Source organism: Artemia sp. Qi Xiang Cuo, chromosome 15 (assembly GCF_049724085.1).
Source record: "Artemia sp. Qi Xiang Cuo chromosome 15, ASM4972408v1, whole genome shotgun sequence".
Lineage (NCBI taxonomy): Eukaryota > Metazoa > Arthropoda > Branchiopoda > Anostraca > Artemiidae > Artemia > Artemia sp. Qi Xiang Cuo.
Window position 1 is genome coordinate 26515434 of NC_142808.1, and position 21807 is coordinate 26537240.

At 36.6% G+C, this 21807-nt stretch overlaps 1 protein-coding gene across 1 annotated transcript in view; it reads right to left on the reverse strand.

Moving 5' to 3' along the window:
• The window catches only part of IntS9 (integrator complex subunit 9), a 118376-nt gene that overhangs the window by 95650 nt on the left and 919 nt on the right, over positions 1–21807 (reverse strand). The window contains exon 2 of the mRNA XM_089101047.1: positions 11660–11920. Within this exon, the coding sequence (XP_088957173.1) occupies positions 11660–11920 (261 nt within the window). The remainder of the gene's footprint in view (positions 1–11659; positions 11921–21807) is intronic.

The following is a 21807-nucleotide window of genomic DNA, read 5'->3' on the forward strand; positions in this document are numbered from 1 at the left end:
CTTCCCTACAGTTTCAGCATTAACTTTAACTTTAGATACTTTTCATCGCAGTGGGTTTGATATATCCAATTTATTTCTGTACTTAGTTTTAATGTAAACCTTAGCCGAAAATCCGGCCTCACATAGATATGAGCTAGTAAAGAGGGGAGGACTATCATAGCTTCATCAAACAGACAAGGATAGTTATCCTTGTAACTATCCATGTCACTATAAGGCCGGATTACTAGTAAAGTAATCCGGCCTCACATAGATATGAGCTAGTAAAGAGGAGGAGGTCTATCATCGCGTCATCAAACAGACCATGATAGTTATCCTTGTAACTATCCATGTCACTATAAGGCCGGATTACTAGTAAAGTAATCCGGCCTCACATAGATATGAGCTAGTAAAGAGGAGGAGAACTATCATAACTTCATCAAACAGACAAGGATAGTTATCCTTGTAGCTATCCATGTAACTGTAAGGCCGGATTACTAGTAAAGTAATCCGGCCTCACATAGATATGAGCTAGTAAAGAGGAGGAGGACTATCATAACTTCAACAAACAGACCAGGATAGTTATCCTTGTAGCTATCCAAGTAACTTTAAGGCCGGATTACTAGTAAAGTAATCCGGCCTCACATAGATATGAGCTAGTAAAGAGGAGGAGAACTATTATAACTTCATCAAACAGACAAGGATAGTTATCCTTGTAACTATCCATGTCACTGTAAGGCCGGATTACTAGTAAAGTAATCCGGCCTCACATAGATATGAGCTAGTAAAGAGGAGGAGGTCTATCATCGCGTCATCAAACAGACAAGGATAGTTATCCTTGTAACTATCCATGTCACTCTAAGGCCGGATTACTAATAAAGTAATCCGGCCTCACAGAGATATGAGCTAGTAAAGAGGAGGAGGTCTATCATAGCTTCATCAAACAGACAAGGATAGTTATCCTTGTAACTATCCATGTCACTATAAGGCCGGATTACTAGTAAAGTAATCCGGCCTCACATAGATATGAGCTAATAAAGAGGAGGAGAACTATCATAACTTCATCAAACAGACAAGGATAGTTATCCTTGTAGCTATCCATGTAACTGTAAGGCCGGATTACTAGTAAAGTAATCCGGCCTCACATAGATATGAGCTAGTAAAGAGGATGAGGACTATCATCGCTTCATCAAACAGACAAGGATAGTTATCCTTGTAACTATCCTTGTCACTATACGGCCGGATTACTAGTAAAGTAATCCGGCCTCACATAGATATGAGCTAATACAGAGGAGGAGAACTATCATAACTTCATCAAACAGACAAGGATAGTTATCCTTGTAGCTATCCATGTAACTGTAAGGCCGGATTACTAGTAAAGTAATCCGGCCTCACATAGATATGAGCTAGTAAAGAGGAGGAGAACTATCATAACTTCATCAAACAGACAAGGATAGTTATCCTTGTAGCTATCCATGTAACTCTAAGGCCGGATTACTAGTAAAGTAATCCGGCCTCACATAGATATGAGCTAGTAAAGAGGAGGAGAACTATCATAACTTCATCAAACAGACAAGGATAGTTATCCTTGTAACTATCCATGTCACTATAAGGCCGGATTACTAGTAAAGTAATCCGGCCTCACATAGATATGAGCTAATAAAGAGGAGGAGAACTATCATAACTTCATCAACCACATGACTATCCATGTCACTATAAGGCCGGATTACTAATAAAGTAATCCGGCCTCACATAGATATGAGCTAGTAAAGAGGAGGAGGACTATCATAGCTTCATCAAACAGACAAGGATAGTTATCCTTGTATCTATCCATGTCACTATACGGCCGGATTACTAGTAAAGTAATCCGGCCTCACATAGATATGAGCTAGTCAAGAGGAGGAGAACTATCATAACTTCATCAAACAGACAAGGATAGTTATCCTTGTACCTATCCATGTCACTCTAAGGCCGGATTACTAGTAAAGTAATCCGGCCTCACATAGATATGAGCTAGTAAAGAGGAGGAGGACTATCATAGCTTCATCAAACAGACAAGGATAGTTATCCTTGTAACGATCCATGTAACTGTAAGGCCGGATTACTAGTAAAGTAATCCGGCCTCACATAGATATGAGCGCGTACAGAGGAGGAGGACTATTATCGCTTCATCAAACAGACCAGGATAGTTATCCTTGTAGCTATCCAGGTTACTGTAAGGCCGGATTACTAGTAAAGTAATCCGGCCTCACATAGATATGAGCTAGTAAAGAGGAGGAGTACTATCATCGCTTCATCAAACAGACAAGGATAGTTATCCTTGAACCTATCCATGTCACTATAAGGCCGGATTACTAGTAAAGTAATCCGGCCTCACATAGATATGAGCTAGTAAAGAGGAGGAGAACTATCATAACTTCATCAATCAGACAAGAAGAGTTATCCTTGTAGCTATCCATGTAACTGTAAGGCCGGATTACTAGTAAAGTAATCCGGCCTCACATAGATATGAGCTAGTAAAGCGGAGGAGGACTATCATCGCTTCATCAAACAGACAAGGATAGTTATCCTTGTAACTATCCATGTCACTATAAGGCCGGATTACTAGTAAAGTAATCCGGCCTCACATAGATATGAGCTAGTAAAGAGGAGGAGGACTATCATAGCTTCATCAAACAGACAAGGATAGTTATCCTTGTAACTATCCATGTCACTATAAGGCCGGATTACTAGTAAAGTAATCCGGCCTCACATAGATATGAGCTAATCAAGAGGAGGAGTCCTATCATAACTTCATCAATCAGACAAGGATAGTTATCCGTGTAGCTATCCATGTAACTGTAAGGCCGGATTACTAGTAAAGTAATCCGGCCTCACATAGATATGAGCTAGGTAAGAGGAGGAGAACTATCATAACTTCATCAAACAGACAAGGATAGTTATCCTTGTAGCTATCCATGTAACTGTAAGGCCGGATTACTAGTAAAGTAATCCGGCCTCACATAGATATGAGCTAGTAAAGCGGAGGAGGACTATCATCGCTTCATCAAACAGACAAGGATAGTTATCCTTGTAACTATCCATGTCACTATAAGGCCGGATTACTAGTAAAGTAATCCGGCCTCACATAGATATGAGCTAGTAAAGAGGAGGAGAACTATCATACCTTCATCAAACAGACAAGAATAGTTATCCTTGTAGCTATCCATGTAACTGTAAGGCCGGATTACTAGTAAAGTAATCCGGCCTCACATAGATATGAGCTAGTAAAGCGGAGGAGGACTATCATCGCTTCATCAAACAGACAAGGATAGTTATCCTTGTAACTATCCATGTCACTATAAGGCCGGATTACTAGTAAAGTAATCCGGCCTCACATAGATATGAGCTAGTAAAGCGGAGGAGGACTATCATCGCTTCATCAAACAGACAAGGATAGTTATCCTTGTAGCTATCCATGTAACTGTAAGGCCGGATTACTAGTAAAGTAATCCGGCCTCACATAGATATGAGCTAGTAAAGCGGAGGAGGACTATCATCGCTTCATCAAACAGACAAGGATAGTTATCCTTGTAGCTATCCATGTAACTGTAAGGCCGGATTACTAGTAAAGTAATCCGGCCTCACATAGATATGAGCTAGTAAAGAGGAGGAGAACTATCATAACTTCATCAAACAGACAAGGATAGTTATCCTTGTAACTATCCCTGTCACTATACGGCCGGATTACTAGTAAAGTAATCCGGCCTCACATAGATATGAGCTAGTAAAGAGGAGGAGGTACTATCATCGCTTCATCAAACAGACAAGGATAGTTATCCTTGTAACTATCCATGTCACTATAAGGCCGGATTACTAGTAAAGTAATCCGGCCTCACATAGATATGAGCTAATAAAGAGGAGGAGAACTATCATACCTTCATCAAACAGACAAGAATAGTTATCCTTGTAGCTATCCATGTAACTGTAAGGCCGGATTACTAGTAAAGTAATCCGGCCTCACATAGATATGAGCTAGTAAAGAGGAGGAGGACTATCATCGCTTCATCAAACAGACAAGGATAGTTATCCTTGTAACTATCTATGTAACAGTAAGGCCGGAGTACTCGTAAAGTAATCTGGCCTCACATAGATATGAGCTAGTAAAGCGGAGGAGGACTATCATCGCTTCATCAAACAGACAAGGATAGTTATCCTTGTAACTATCCATGTAACTATAAGGCCGGATTACTAGTAAAGTAATCCGGCCTCACATAGATATGAGCTAGTAAAGAGGAGGAGGTCTATCATCGCTTCATCAAACAGACAAGGATAGTTATCCTTGTAGCTATCCATATAACTGTAAGGCCGGATTACTAGTAAAGTAATCCGGCCTCACATAGATATGAGCTAGTAAAGAGGAGGAGGTCTATCATCGCTTCATCAAACAGACAAGGATAGTTATCCTTGTAACTATCCATGTCACTATAAGGCCGGATTACTAGTAAAGTAATCCGGCCTCACATAGATATGAGCTAGTAAAGAGGAGGAGGTCTATCATCGCTTCATCAAACAGACAAGGATAGTTATCCTTGTAACTATCCATGTCACTCTAAGGCCGGATTACTAATATAGTAATCCGGCCTCACATAGATATGAGCTAGTAAAGAGGAGGAGAACCATCATAACTTCATCAAACAGACAAGGATAGTTATCCTAGTAGCTATCCATGTAACTGTAAGGCCGGATTACTAGTAAAGTAATCCGGCCTCACATAGATATGAGCTAGTAAAGAGGAGGAGGACTATTATAGCTTCATCAAACAGACAAGGATAGTTATCCTTGTAACTATCCATGTCACTCTAAGGCCGGATTACTAGTAAAGTAATCCGGCCTCACATAGATATGAGCTAGTAAAGCGGAGGAGGACTATCATCGCGTCATCACACAGACAAGGATAGTTATCCTTGTAGCTATCCATGTCACTATAAGGCCGGATTACTAGTAAAGTAATCCGGCCTCACATAGATATGAGCTAGTAAAGAGGAGGAGGACTATCAGAGCTTCATCAAACAGACAAGGATAGTTATCCTTGTAACTATCCATGTCACTATAAGGCCGGATTACTAGTCAAGTAATCCGGCCTCACATAGATATGAGCTAGTAAAGCGGAGGTGGACTATCATCGCGTCATCAAACAGACAATGATAGTTATCCTTGAAACTATCAATGTCACGATCAGGCCGGAGTACTCATAAAGTAATCCGGCCTCACAGAGATATGAGCTCGTAACGAGGAGGAGGACTATCATAACTTCATCAAACAGACAAGGATAGTTATCCTTGTAACTATCCATGACACTATAAGGCCGGATTACTAGTAAAGTAATCCGGCCTCACATAGATATGAGCTAGTAAAGAGGAGGAGTTCTATCATCGCTTCATCAAACAGACATGGATAGTAATCCTTGTAACTATCCATGTAACTGTAAGGCCGGATTACTAGTAAAGTAATCCGGCCTCACATAGATATGAGCTAGTAAAGAGGAGGAGGACTATCATCGCTTCATCAAACAGACAAGGATAGTTATCCTTGTAACTATCCATGTAACTGTAAGGCCAGATTACTAGTAAAGTAATCTGGCCTCACATAGATATGAGCTAGTAAAGCGGAGGAGGACTATCATCGCTTCATCAAACAGACAAGGATAGTTATCCTTGTAACTATCCATGTCACTGTAAGTCCGGATTTCTAATAAAGTAATCCGGCCTCACATAGATATGAGCTAGTCCAGAGGAGGAGAACCATCATACCTTCATCAAACAGACACGGATAGTTATCATTGTAGCTCTCATTGTAACTGTAATGCCGTAGTACGCGTCATTTAATCCGGCCTCACAGAGATATGAGATAGTAAAGAGGAGGAGAACTATCATCGCTTCATCAAACAGACAAGGATAGTTATCCTTGTAACTATCCATGTAACTGTAAGGCCGGATTACTAGTTAAGTAATCCGGCCTCACATAGATATGAGCTAGTAAAGAGGAGGAGGTCTATCATAGCTTCATCAAACAGACAAGGATAGTTATCCTTGTAACTATCCATGTAACTGTAAGGCCGGATTACTAGTTAAGTAATCCGGCCTCACATAGATATGAGCTAGTAAAAAGGAGGAGGACTATCATAGCTTCATCAAACAGACAAGGATAGTTATCCTTGTAACTATCCATGTAACTGTAAGGCCGGATTACTAGTTAAGTAATCCGGCCTCACATAGATATGAGCTAGTAAAAAGGAGGAGGACTATCATAGCTTCATCAAACAGACAAGGATAGTTATCCTTGTAACTATCCATGTAACTGTAAGGCCGGATTACTAGTTAAGTAATCCGGCCTCACATAGATATGAGCTAGTAAAAAGGAGGAGGACTATCATAGCTTCATCAAACAGACAAGGATAGTTATCAGCAACTGAGAGCCAGCATTTCGATTATTGTTTACGATTAAAACTATTTTTCAGTGACGTATCTTCTGATAAATCAATGAGTTCTTTACTTGCTCATGAGTTCTTCACTGCGCAAATCAGTGAGTTCTTCACTTGCTTACGAGTTCTTCACTGCGCAAATCAATGAGTTCTTCAGTGCGCATACCACTATCCAATAATACGGTCGCGCGACGAATTGACAAAATGGCTGAATGGGTGGCAGATAAATTAATCGCGAGAGTAGTTGGTAGTGAATATCATTTTCTACAACTAGATGAGTATACCGACATTCAAGGCCTATCTCATCTGCTTGTTTTTGTGCGTTATATATGGCAGAACGACTTGCATGAAGATATCTTGTTTTGCAAACTAATTGGCTGTGATAATTAAAAAGGCGATATATGCCGTTTTGGTCAAACATGAGTTATGTATGTGTCGTGGGTAAACCCAGCCCGACAAATCGAATGGTGCAGTCATGATTTTCCCACCTTGTATGGCTACGAAGATAAAAGAGACATACGCCACCAAGTGGCGTATGTCTATTTTTATCAGGTTTTGTCACAATTCAGAATGACCGAAGAAAAAAAATGGGAAGATGGGATGGCCAAAATGCCTCCCTTAGACAGGAAAAGTAAAGACTGCACTCTTAGTTGCATTCTAAAAAAATAATATTCGAAATAAAATATGAACAACTGACACGATGAAGGTTCAGGCTAGGCAAGTAAGCAAGGGGAGGCGTTTGGATTCCACAAGTTTGAATCTTTTCCTCTGATCGGCATTCAGATGGCCCGGACCCTCTTTCAAAATCTTTGTGAATGATTTCTTGCGTTTCCAACCATTTTTTTTTTCTTCAAATAACCTCCCTTTAGTCCCAAACCAATACCTGCATATGTGCTAAAATGCAGCTTATTAATATACTGATATTTAAATTCATATTTAAAATTTGATATTTAAAAGTACTTATATGCTCATAATGACAAAGATATAAAATTGCAATAATTGCAATTGATATCTAAAAGCTAATGAATAATTCATATATTATAATATCATTATAATAAAAGAAATAATGAAAGTCCAAGTGGCTTTGATGTTCCGTAACACCCAAGGACTCGTATTTTTTTTTTTCTTTTTTCTATACTATATCAAATTTTCCAAGTAGAACAGCCATCCTTTGTTCTTAATCAAAGTTGCGTTATCCAGAATGTCACCTCCTCAAGAAAATTCCCTGAGGTCATTTTTTCTCAGTTTACCAAATCCCGCCACACCCATTCGAAATTTAAGCCCTCTAAAATAAATTGCTGATACACATAAAAGTTAAAATGCACATTTAATAGTAGCAGTTCCAGCGTAACTTAACGAAACAAGATGTCTTTATGCAGTCAATATGATCTACAAAGGGTAAAATACGGTTTATCTTATTGTAGTCCCTAATTTGAGACTATAAGAGCCTCAAAATTCTGACAATTTTCTATTTATCAACATTTTAGTTTTTTTGTCAAATAACATTATGCTTAATCAAGTACTACAAAGCGTTTTTAAACTAGGTGAAACTACTTTCGTATCCTACAATGTGTAACTTGAGTGTAACTACTAGGTGTAACTACTTCCGTATCTATAGGTATATCTAAAATGTAACTACTAGGTGTAGCTACTTTCACATCCTACTAGGTTTAATTTGAATGCAACTACTTTCGTATCCTACTAGGTGTAACTTGAATGTAACTACTAGGTGTATCTACTATCATATCCTAATAAGTACATCTTGAATGTAACTACTAGGTGTAACTACTTTCGTATCCTACCAGGCGTAACTTGAATGTAACTACTAGGTGTAACTACTTTCATATCCTACTAGGTTTAACTCGAATGTAACTACAAGATGTAACAACTTTCTCATTCTACAAGGTTTAAGTCGAATCCAACTACTAGATGAAACTACTATCGCATCCTACAAGGTTTAACTTGAATGTAACTACTTTCGTACTCTACTAGTTGTAACTCTAATGTAACTGCTAGGTGTAACTAATTTCGTGTCCTACTAAGTGTAATTTGAATGCAACTACTAGGTGTAAATACTTTCGCATCCTACAAGGTTTAACTTGAATGTAACTACTAGGTGCTACTTTCACATCCTACTAGGTTTAAGTTGAATGCAACTACTAGATGTAACTACTTTCGTATCCTACTAGGCGTAACTTGAATGTAACTACTAGGTGTAACTACTTTCGTATCCTACTAGGCTTAACTTGAATGTAACTAATTTCGTATCCTACTAGGTGTAACTCGAATGTAACTACTAGGTGTAACTACTTTCGTATCTATAGGTATATCTTGAATGTAACTACTAGGTGTAGCTACTTTCGCATCCTACTAGGTGTAACTACTTTCGTATCCTACTAGGCGTAACTTGAATGTAACTACTAGGTGTAACTACTTTCGTATCCTACTAGGTGTAACTTGAATGTAACTACTAGGTGTATCTACTTTCATATCCTAATAAATATATCTTGAATGTAACTACAAGGTGTAACAAATTTCGCATTCTACTAGGTGTAAGTCGAATGCAACTACTAGATGTAAATAATTTCGCACCCTACAAAGATTAGCTTGAATATAAATAATTTCGTATCTTACTAGGTGTAACTAGAATGTAACTGCTAGGTGTAACTACTTTCGCATCCTACTAGATTTAAGTTGAATGCAACTACTAGGTGTAACTACTTTCGTATCCTACAATGCGTAACTTAAATGTAACTAATTTCATATTCTACTAGGTGTAACTTGAATGTAACTGATAGGTGTAACTGCTTTCGTGTCCATAGGTATATTTTGAATGCAACTACTAGATGTAACTACTTTCGTATCCTACTAGGTGTAAGTTGAATGTAACTACTAGATGTAACTACTTTCGTATCTTACTAGGTGTAACTTGAATGTAACTACTAGGTGTATCTACTTTCGTATCCTACTAGGTATATCTTGAATGTAACTACTAGGTGTAACTACTTTCGTATCCTACTAGGCGTAACTTGAATGTAACTACTAGGTGTAACTACTATCGTATCCTACTAGTTGTAACTTGAATGTAACAACTAGGTGTATCTAATTTCATATCCTACTAGGTGTAACTTGAATGTAACTAATTTCATACCCTACTAGGTGTAACTCGAATGTAACTGCTAAGTGTAACTAATTTCATATCCTACTAGGTGTAACTTGAATGTAACTACTAGGTGTAACTACTTTCATATCCAACTAAGTATATCTTGAATGCAACTACTAGATGTAACTAATTTCGTGTCCTACTAGGCATAAGTTGAATGTAACTACTAGGTGTAACTACTTTCGTATCCTACTAGGCGTAACTGTAATGCAACTAATTTCGTACCCTACTATGTGTAACTTGAATGTAACTACTAGGTGTAACTACTTTCGTATCCTACTAGGTGTAACTTGAATGTAACTACTAGGTGTAACTACTTTCGTATCAAGGGGACTCATGTCCTTTCCTGAAATCCTTAGACTATAATTTCGTATCGTACTAGATGTAACTTGAATGTAACTACAAGGTGTAACTAGGTGTAACTACTTTCGTATCCTACTAGGTGTAACTTGAATGTAACTACTATGTGTAACTACTTTCGTATCCTAATAGGTATATCTTGAATGTAACTACAAGGTGTAACAACTTTCGTATCTTACTAGGCGTAACTTGAATGTAACTACTAGATGTAACTACTTTCGCACCCTACTAGGCTTAACTTGAATGTAACTAATTTCGTATCCTACTAGGTGTAACTACTTTCGTATCCTACTAGGTTTAACTTGAATGTAACTAATAGGTGTAACTACTTTCATATCCAGGGGACCCAGGCCCTTTCCCGAAATCTTTAGTTGATAATTACTTAAATTTTAAACATAATACATACATTTCTTTGCAAATTAGCCCCTTCAGCCTCCCTGAAACCAGTCGTTCCTTAAGTATCTGCAAAAGAATTAACTAATATTTTATATGGTTTATTGACGTCCTTTTTTTTTGCTCCTCATTCCATAACCAAGTGACTTCAAATTTTGTCCTCTGAGAAAAGCTAAATTTACATTATGTTTATACCATTTTCCAACTTAATGCGTTTTATTTCTACTTTCTGTAAATTTCTGTTGATTGTAATTTCAAAGTTGAATATATTCTATTTGAAAACAGTCCAGTTTATTCATCTTCTAAATTAAACACTACAATACTATAATTTTGAAGTATCTTCCACCGTAACTGTATCCCCCCCCTATATGCATCGATTCAACTATAGGTTATATATAGATTTTGCTGATTTTACTTTTTTTTTTAAAATGCCATTATGAGCAAATAAGTAAAAAATTATATTAAGTAAAAATATTAAAAGTTATTGTATATAGCCCATGACTATATTTAGGCATTACGGGAACTGGTTTGCGATAGAATAACTTTTCTGAAAGTAAGGAAGCAAGAATTTTGTTATAATAGCGTTTGCTTGAGAACAGTTGCTGTTTTTGTTACATTGACAAATAGCAGGCCTGTCGCCCAACCTTGTGGCAGCAGGGACCGATCCCTTGGCCCCGGATTGCCAAACAGAGCATCAATCCACTATGCTACCACAGGGCAATTTTTATAGAACTAACAAAAAAACAAATGAAAAATGATTCAGTACCTTCTCACATAGTCTATACAACGACTCCTAGAAGATACTTGCCTGTTCGTTTAGAAATGCGTCATGTCTAGTACCAAGGAATACTGAAAAGCAACACGCTAATCAAATATACCTGTTTTCTGTTGTTTTGACGAGTTTGGCCATCCTACTTGAAACAGATTCAGGCGCACATGCGTTACTGGACAATATAAAGGTAGGAAATAAAATATGAGACACAAGATAAACAAGTCAAAGAGTATTTGTAACTTATGAGAGTGGAAACTGGCACCAGTGTCGAAAAAAAAACTACCAACGCCATCTAGCATTCTGTGACACTTGGTATTTTTCAAGCTCTGTAATCAAATTTATGTCAGGGACTGAGATCAGACAGTAAAATGCTACGTGTCGCCAACGACTAGATGCCGTTGATATATTTTGTTCTGTACAAACTCGCGCCAGTTCCCACGCTTATAAGTTACCCATACTCTTTGAAACAAGTAGCAAAAGAAGAAATAATGAAGAAAAGAAACCTTCTGTACAACGTTTAAACACAACTCACCCCTTGATACATTCCATCGCATATTGCATATACATGATCAGTTTCTTTTCCATAGATATCTACAAGCGACCTAAGTCTATCAACGGTTTCAGCTCCAGATAGCCCGCTCCTTAGATGCGACCATGCGAACATTGAAACGATTTTCGATAGATCCGGATGGGCCTCCTCCTCAATTAGAGCCCGGCCAAGAAAATACTCTATTACACTAACTAATCTATTCCAGTTTTGTAACCAAAATGATGAGAAACTCTGAATTACATCCTAAAATAAAACAGTTAGTGAAACTGATATTAAAGAAATTAAAGAAAAAAAAGAAAAACTAGGAAAAATGTTGTCTGAACATGAACTGCCCAAGCAGCCATCCCCCCTCCCCCAGCGAACAATATTTTTCAGTTGTAGCTTTAGTATCATTTGAATGAGAAACCCTGTATTTTCTTGAAGCTGCATTTTTGGAATCCACACTTCTTCAATTGTATTGTCTTTAAACAAACTGTAGACTTTGTTGCAAAACATAACAATTTATTTGGTTTTACCCGAATGGAAGGACAAATATCATAGGCAGCGCTAGTAAAAACCGACGTGGGAAAAATGTATTACTTATTTTTCTTTTTTTTTCGTTTGTTTTAGACCAGGGCACTTTGTATAGAAGTTGTCGTAGAAACTTCGAAAGGGGCTCATTAGACTGGAAATTGCATGGTTTTATGCCCTTTTTAATAGTCAAAAGTGAATGTAGGGCAACCACCCCCGCGCCCATCATTTCCCCAAATATACCAAATCAAAATTTCGAGATAGCAATTTTGTTTAGCGTAGTATAAAGGTCCAGTAATTACTCCTTTTAAGATGACACCCCCCCCCCCCAACCCTCAGGGCAAACACTGTAAGTTGTGCCCCGGGGGCATATAATGTTTTTATGGGAAGGATGGTCATATAAACTCCGGAGGGGAGCTCATTGGATTGGGAATAAGAAGGTCTAGAGTCAGGAGGCAAGGGTTATAAGTTTTGCTCAGGGGGCATATGAGGTTCTTATGGAAGGGGTGGTTGTGTGAACTTTAAAGGAGGTTCATTTGATTAGAAATTTAAAGCTATAGTTCCCTTTTAAGAGTTAAAAGTGATACAGCGCAACTAGCCCCCCCCTCCCTGACACAAAATTGTGAGATAGCCATTTTGTTCACAATATTCCAAAGAGCAATGCCTTCAGGGTGGACATAATCACCCAGAGCCTAGGGGCAAGGGTTTTAAATTATGCCCCGGGGCTATAAAGCTTTTATGGAAAGGGTGACTCCATTTGATTGGAAGTTCCAGTGTCAAAAGTGAATGGAGGGCAAACCACCCCTCCCCCACAAGCCTATCATTCCCCAAAGTACATCCAATCAAAATTTTAAGAGAGCTATTTTGTTCAGCATTGTTGAAAGGTCCGGCAATTACTTCTTTGGGGATGTCAACCTCTCCAGAGTCTTCAGGACAAGGGCTGTAAGTTAGGTAACTCGTTCATCGTTGACGTATAGTATATGTTATCGAGAAAGGTATGCTTGTTTGAACTTTACTTTCCAAAAAGACGAAGGGCACTCAGGTGAGCCTTTCAGAGAATGTTGGAGGGGGGAGGAGTGTTGAACTAAATAAAAACACATTATGTGTATATGGATTGTCAAAAGGGCGTAACTCAGGAATTACTGGGTATATTAATTTGGAACTTTCAGGAAATGATAAGGGAGATGATCAAAAAGGATATTTTTGTATGTTACCACTTCTACTACAACTACCACGACTATTAATACTACTACTACCACACTACACCATTTACAATATTGAGGGAAAATTTGAACTAAATTTTAAGACGCTATGTGCATGTACATTGTCAAAAGAGCGTATGTCGAGAATTGACATAGGCATAAAGTTGGGACTTTCAAAGAATGCTTAAACGAGAATATAATGTTAGCATAAGGCATTATGTGGGAGTCATTACTGACACCACTATCACTGTTTCTTTTACAACTACTACTTCTATTGCAACGACTCTTAGCCAATACGTTAATATTACTGCTGCTACTAGTACTACCGATATTACTATTAATTAATTAAAAAAAAAAAAATCCCGAAAAAAAAGTTTTTCAAAGAAAAGTAAAGGCAATTTTAAACTTAATATCAGCAAATACACTTTTAAAATTCAAACTCAAAACGACCAGAAATTATTATTAAAGAAATTACTATTAGGTTTTAGACTTTTACAGTGAGAGAAGGAGGCGATACCCAAACTCTTGTTCGTAGTGATTTTATTCGTTTCAAGCTTGACTTGAATATTCAATTTAAGTTTCACTCGTTTTAAGATTTATTTATTCATTTACATTAATATCTATATTGTATGTTTGTTTGCATTGATTGTTTATTTAATTTCTGTTCGTTTTGAGTTTTATTTATACTTCAATAGCATAATAAATTTTTTCGTTTGAAGCTTGATTTGCAAGCTCAATTTAAGCATTACTTGCTTTAAGTTTATTTATTCGTTTATATTATTAGTTATTGTATGTTTTTTGTACGATTGTTTATTTAATTTCTGTTCGTTTTGGGTTTCATTTATTATTTAATAGCAATTTCTGGTCGTTTTGAGCTTGAATTTTAACAGGAATTAGTATCTGCTGATCTTGAGTTTAAAATGGCCGTTACTTTTCTTTGAAAACTTCTTTTTTGGAAAGTATTTTATTAAATCAATTACTAGTAATACCAATAATACTACTGAGACCACCATTACAGCTCTACCTAAGAATACGAGGGTGAAATTTTAAAATAGTTTGAAGAAGTGGAAGATGAACTTAACTACAACAGGCTGTCTGTATGCAGAATGTCAGAAGGGTGAAATAGCAATATCTTAGGAACAGTTTAGTGTGTGAAGTTAAAACTAACAGGGTTAGTTGTGGGAGATGTTGAACTAACCAAAAGAAAATATTTTTATCTGATGCTACTGCTTCTACTCATTCAACTACCACTGCTTCTACTATTACTGCTTCTACCAATGCTAGTACTATTAACCCTACTGCTACTACTTCTACTAAAACTAAGGGTATTACGGCAAAAAAATTGGCGAATAATTGAAACTATATGGAATTAAATCTGTATGGATCACTATGTATGGATCCCTATGCTCAGGCAGGTTGTTAATTGAACGCATCAGAAACACTTCAGGAACAGTTAATGGTATAAGTTTAAACTTACTACGGATGTTGAAAGGAATTTTGAACACACCAAAGCCGCTATGCGCAGACTGCTACTGACGCTCCTACAAAATTTAAGAGTATTAAGAAGTAAAAAGAGATTGGAGGGCAAGGATTCCTCCTCCCAAGCCCCTTAATTTTCTAAGCCCATCCAGTAAAAATTTTGAGATAACCATCTTTTTTAGCATAGTAGAACGGTCCATTAACTATGTAATTAGGAATATTGGGTATGTCAACCCCCCTGCAATTATTTAATAGGTCCATTATGCTTTAAAACTAAATTACAAGCACTGTGTGTATGGTTGCATATAAAAAACCTCGACATAATATAAAGAATGACTGGGGGTATTAAAACAATTTCGGTGCTACTACTATTACTGCTTCTGCTCTTACGATTTAAATAAATCAAAAAGAGTGTAAGCGTATCCAAATTGTTAAAGCAGAAAGAATTTTTGGGAATGATATTATGTTTTTATTTTTCAGGTCAACTTGAGGAGGTATAAAATTAAATTAAACAATGCTCTTTGTGTCAGGACTTAACATTTGTAAAAAAGTTTCACAACATACAAATAGCAAGCCAAACTACGGATTCTTATAGGGAAAAAACTGTAGAGATATAATTTTTGTCCTACGAAAAATACTACGTCAATAAAAAAACGAACAGAAATCAATTTAAAAAAAATTTTACACAAAAGAAGTTTTTCAAAGAAAAGTAAAGAGCTCCATTAAGCCAAAAGTCAAATAAACTTCCCAGTATAAAACTAGCACAAATCACCATCAATGAATAAATAAAACCCGAAAACAAACAGAAATTACAATAAATAGCCAAGTAAAAATTAGCATCAGTAGGACTGACAATACCCATGCCTTCTCAAGACCAGAATATAAACTGAACTTTACTGAAAAAAAAAAAAAAACACAAATGACCATGGATTGTCGGTTTAACATACATAAACTGATATTTATTTCTTACAGTATCAATAATTTTTTATTTCTTAAAGACAAAAAAGTGAAAACATTAAAAGTTTATTTTGTTTTCAGTGAAGTGCAAATTACGTTCTGCTCTTGAAAAAGTATGGGAGTTGTCAGCCCTTACTCATGTTAATCTTAATCAGTCTTAATCAGCCTTACTCACATTAAACTTCATCAGTGCCATCTTAGGTCTATCAAAACCCGAAAACCGCCATTTCTAAGGCTTTATCTGGGTTGTTTCAAAATTATGAAGTTTTTAGGATAGTACCACATTTTCAACAGTGTTGCCACGTTGACCTGAAAATCAACTTGACAACGTCTTTTGTACAAAAATATTGAGCATTAACAATTGATTGATTCCCAAAGACAACTAAAAACTTCAGAGAAAAGCTGTATCTTGTTAAGATGTTTGGTACCTTTTAGCTAATCTTTTTACTGATTTTTCACATTTTTTTTTTTTTTAGTTCAGCCCCCGCTAGTATCAAAAATTGTATAATTACATATAGAAGTAGTTAAAAACTGAACTCCCAATTTTTCCTACTGTTTGAAATATATGTGACCATGTAAGTTTCCGCTTACTAAATTCTATAAACGATTATATTTCATTTTCACTCTCCTTGACATTTTAAAAGGGACTTCTATTCAGCAAACATTGTCTGAGGTCACATAAAGACATAGACATCACTGGAAAAATATATTTCATAGATTTCATTTTTTTCATGGCTGCAGAAAAGAGATTTCTATCCCTTAATACAAACTATTCCATATTTAGCTTTACACATTACTATAATATTCTACGCTGAAGTTCGTACCTTTGCTATAAACTTCAAAAGACTCAATTTTAAATGAACTTCTATAAACTTCTATAAACTTCAATTTTTTAAAGTGCCTTAGATATATGATTCAGTTGCTATCGAACTTCTGGAACATTCGGATACCCTATCACACAATATACTCTTTGAAATCCTTGGTATGCTAAGCCATATTTGCTTAATGATATCCCCTCTGTTAGCAATCAGGGTTGCAGCTGTAGCTAGCAGCCTAGTAAGAGACGATCATAGTAAAAAATAAAATAGACCCATAGTCCCATAGTAAAAAATAAAATAGCCAATAGCTCCTAAGACTAGAATCAGATAAAAAAAAAAACGAAGGACACTATTAGAACCGCATTGTCCAATACCACTATATAGAAAACTAACTATCCCTTGGCTTGAAAAACAAAGAAAATATGTTGGCTTGAAAAACAAGAAAAGTTGCTTGAACTACGATTTTGCGCAGCGACAGCAGGTTTGTTTTTTTCTTTCCGTTCTTTTTTTCAGTGCAACTGGCGGGGCACTGAAAAATCACAGAGCTGTTTAATGGCTCATTTGACAGGAAATTGATGTATTTAAAAACATTTCATAATTAACAAAAATAATTTCAAAAACAAAATCATTTATTTTTTACAAAAAACTGCATTTTTCTACAACTCTGTAGTAGCAAATGTTTCATATTAGATTACATAAAAGATCAATATAGTTCATTCTAATTGGGGACTATGTAAGATATACTGGATATAGCTGAAACCTAGTAAAGGACAAACTTCGGCACATAGTAACTAAAAGTTAAGATAATACAAGCTTTTGAAAAGTTACTTGTCCTTGGGTATGGTACCATACTGAGGTCCATCCCTTACTATTGCAACTAAGAAAAAGCCATAAGCTTTTTCCTGTTTGTAATCAGTGTTGCAGCGGTAGACAGCGATTTACATAAATTATTTGAAAAAACTTTTTCCACAAAAAATTCAAATGAATTTACTGAAAAAAATGTATATTGTCAGTTTAATATACATACGCTGATATTTATTCCTTAAAATCTTTATTAATTTTTGATTTATTAAAGTTATAAAAGCGAAAACATTTAAAAGAACTTTATTAATTAAAGTACAAAATATTCTTTGGCTTTTAGAAAGCATAGGTTTTAAAACCCTACTCAGGATAAATTCTGTTCTTTTTGAGCTTGACTCTGCAATTTATTTTAATTTCTTTTTGTTTTGGTTTTCATTTATATATTGATACTGACTTGTGGTAATTGTTTGCTTGGTAGATTATTTGATTATATTATTGCTCATTTTTGGTTTAATGGAGTTCTTTACTTTTTTTAAAAAACTTATTTTATGGAAAAAGTTTTTTTTACTGATTTCTGTTCGTTTTAAATTCACATAGTCTTTTTCAGGGAGAAAGACTGAGCCGCTTCTAAAGTTAACAACCACCCCTTCCATATAAACCTTAAATACAATTTTGGGCATAACTTACAACCCTTGCCCCTAATCTCTGGGGTTTGTTTCAACCCCAAAAGCCTTTTTATATGATATTTAGACTATTTTGAATAGAATAGCTATCTGAAAATTTCAATTAGATGCATTTCGGGACAATACGACGTGTGTCTTTGTGCGGGGGAGTAGCTGCCGTCGGATCACCTTGACTCTTAAAAAGAGCACTAGAGCGTCTGATTACCAATCCAATTAGCCCCTTCCGAAGTTTATATAACCCCGCTTTCGAAAAAAACCTTATATGTCCCCAGGGCATAACTTATAACCCTTACCCTGAGGGCTGGGGGGATTGGCTATCTTCAAAGACATAATTTCCAGACCTTTCTGGTACACTGAACAAAATGACTATCTCAAAATTTTGATTGGAAGTGTTGGCCGAAATGATGGGCGTAGAAGGAGGGGCATTTGCCCTCTGATCACTTTCGACAACTAAAAAAGGCACTAGTCCTCACAATTTCCAATTGAAAGAGCCCTTTTTGCAGCTTCTACGCCAAAACTTTCTATAAAAACCTTATATGCCCCAGGGCATAACTTACGACCATAGCCCTAAGAGCTATGGGGGGGGGGAAGGGTTGTTATTCTCAAAGACATAACTTCCAGACCTTTCAATTACGTTGAACAAAATGGCCATATCAAAATGTCGATCGAAAATGGTTGGGAAAATGACGGGCGTGGAGGGGGGAGGGTGATTCTCCCTCCGATTACTTACGAATATTAAAAAGGGCAATAGCCCTCTCAATTTCCAATCGAATGAGGCTCTTTTGAAGTTTTTACGACAACGCTTTCTATAAAAACATTATATGTCCCCAGGGCACAACTTACAACCTTAGCCATGAGGGCAGTGGGGGGGGGCGTCATAGTCAAAAGCATTCACAGTCCGATCGCTTTTGACTATTAATAAGGGCACTAGCCCTCTCAATTCACAATTGAATGCACCGTTTTTGAAGTTTCTACGACCACACTTTCTATAGCAACCTTATATACCCCCAGGGCATGACTTACAACCTTTGCCCCGGGGGGCTGTGGGGGGTTTGTCAACCCCAAAGACATAATTTCCGGACCTTTCAACTACGTTGAATAAAATGGTTATCTCAAAATTTTGGTTGAATGTGTTCGGGGAAATGGTGGGCTTGAGAGGGGGGATAGTTGCCCTCCAATCACTTTCTACTATTAAAAAGGACACTAACCCTCTCGATTTCCAATCGAATTAGCCCTTTTAAAACTTCCTACGACAACCCTTACTATAAAAACCTTATTTGCCATCAGGGCATAACTTACAACCCTTGCCCTGAGGGGCTTATCATCCTCAAAGACCTAATTTCCAGGACTTTCAATTTCAACTACGTTGAACAAAATGGATATCTCAAAATTTGTATTGTATATATTTGGGGAAATGGTGGGCACCAGAGGGGGGTTAGTTGCCCTCCAATCACTTTCGACTACTAAAAACACCACTAGCCCTTTGAATTTCCTATAGAATGAGCCCTTTTAAAACTTCCTACGACAACCCTTACTATAAAAACCTTATATGCCCCCAGGGCATAACTTACAATCCTTGTCCTGAGGGGTAAGGGGGGTTTGTCATCCTCAAAGACATAACTTCCAGAACTTTCTACTACGTTGAACAAAATAGCTGTCTCAAAATTTTGATTGGATGTGTTTGGGCAAGTGGCGGGCGTGAGAGGGGGGTTAGTTTCCCTCCAATCACTTTCGACTATTAAAAAAGGCACTAGCCCTTTCAATTTTCAATCAAATGAGCTTTTTTTGACTTTTCCACAACAACGCTTTCTATAAAAACCTTATATGCCCCCTGGGCATAAATTACAACCCGTGCCCTGAGGGGTGTGGGGGGTTTGTCATCCTCAAAGACATAATATCCAGAACTTTCAACTACGTTAAACAAAATGGATAGCTCAAATTTTTGATTGGATGTGTTTGGGGAAGTGGCGGGATGTGAGAGGGGGTTAATTGCCTTCCAATCACTTTCGACTATTAAAAAGGGCACTAGCCATTAAACAATTTCCAATCGAATGAGCCCTTTTCGAAGTTTCTACGACAACTCCTTCGATACGAAGTGCCCTGGTCTAAAGAAAACAAACGAGAAAATGAATAATACATTGTGCCAACATCGTTCTTTACTTAGGCAGCGCTATTGCGCTGCCTATGATATAGTTCATTATTAAGTTTATAATGTCCAAAACAAAAGGGTGTATTCCTTGTTAATGATTTTACGTGAATATATAACTAAAATTTTTCAGTTTCCAATTTCATTTTATAAAGATTTTTAAAACAAACCATATAAAAATTTACTTTTTGTAGCCTTTAGATTGAGGGTTAAACCTGGTATATCAAACATGAAATTAGTTCTATAGTTTTGAAGTTATGGAAAAAAATATTGATCCAAATCCAATGCTATAGTCTCTTACCTTTTATGGAAAAAATATAAAATCAGAAATATCCAATATAGAATGCAAAATAGCATACAAATATTTAAATTCTGAATTATAGATATTTAATAGCTTAGTCACAAAATTTTATAAAAACAAGTTTTCTAGTTTTCTCTTTTTTATTTTGTTGTACTGTCTATATTGTGAATATTCCATTTGCAAACAGGTTAATGCTACATTTTCACCAGTTTCAAAAATTTACAGTCAATGCGACTATCACACTGATGGCAAAACTCCACATCTTAGAGATATTTTATAACATAGACTGCGAGTTTTGCCGTCAACTCAAATTTTTGTTTAACATACTTGTACTAGGCTTGCGAATACAGGGCTATTATTAAACAAGAAACAAATTTTGATGAAACAACCGACTTATGGCCAGTAGGGAGAAAAAGAAACAACCACAAGAATATTTCGCCTATATCAAACAAACAGTCCTCCTTGTGGACGCCTCTCTTTCTTCTCCATGCTGAAGACGCCTTGTTAGGTTTGATCAAACAAGGTGTCCTCACCATAGATACATCCCTTTCATCTCATACTGAAGACGCCTTGTTTGATACAGATCAACAAGGTTTGATCAAACAAGGTGCTCTCATCCTGGATACATCCCTTTCATCTCCATACTGAAGACGCCTTGCTTGACACAGATCAACAAGGTTTGATCAAACAAGGTGTCCTCATCGTGGATACATCCCTTTCATCTCATACTGAAGACGCCTTGTTTGATACAGATCAACAAGGCTTGATCAAACAAAGTGTCCTCACCGTGGATACATCCCTTTCATCTCATACTGAAGACGCCTTGTTTGATACAGATCAACAAGGTTTGATCAAACAATGTGTCCTTACCGTGGATCCCTTTCATCTCCATACTGAAGACGCCTTGCTTGATACAGATCAGCAAGGTTTGATTAAACAAGGTGTCCTCACCGTGGATACATACAAATATTCATGTGATTGTTTTTTTCTTTTCTCCCTTCTGGTCATAGGTCCATTATTTTATTTAAAAAAATTTCCTTGTTTTGTAACTGCTTTAGATATTTCATTCTGAAAGTATTATTGCCCGAGAAGCATTTCCACTGAAACCAAAAATTGAAACAATACATTTTCTATGCATCAAACAAATAAAAATTTGAAAAGAAATGAAAAATCTGAGACAGAAATACTTCATGATGTGCATACAAATTTCTGTTGGATTTGATGAGAGCCAAA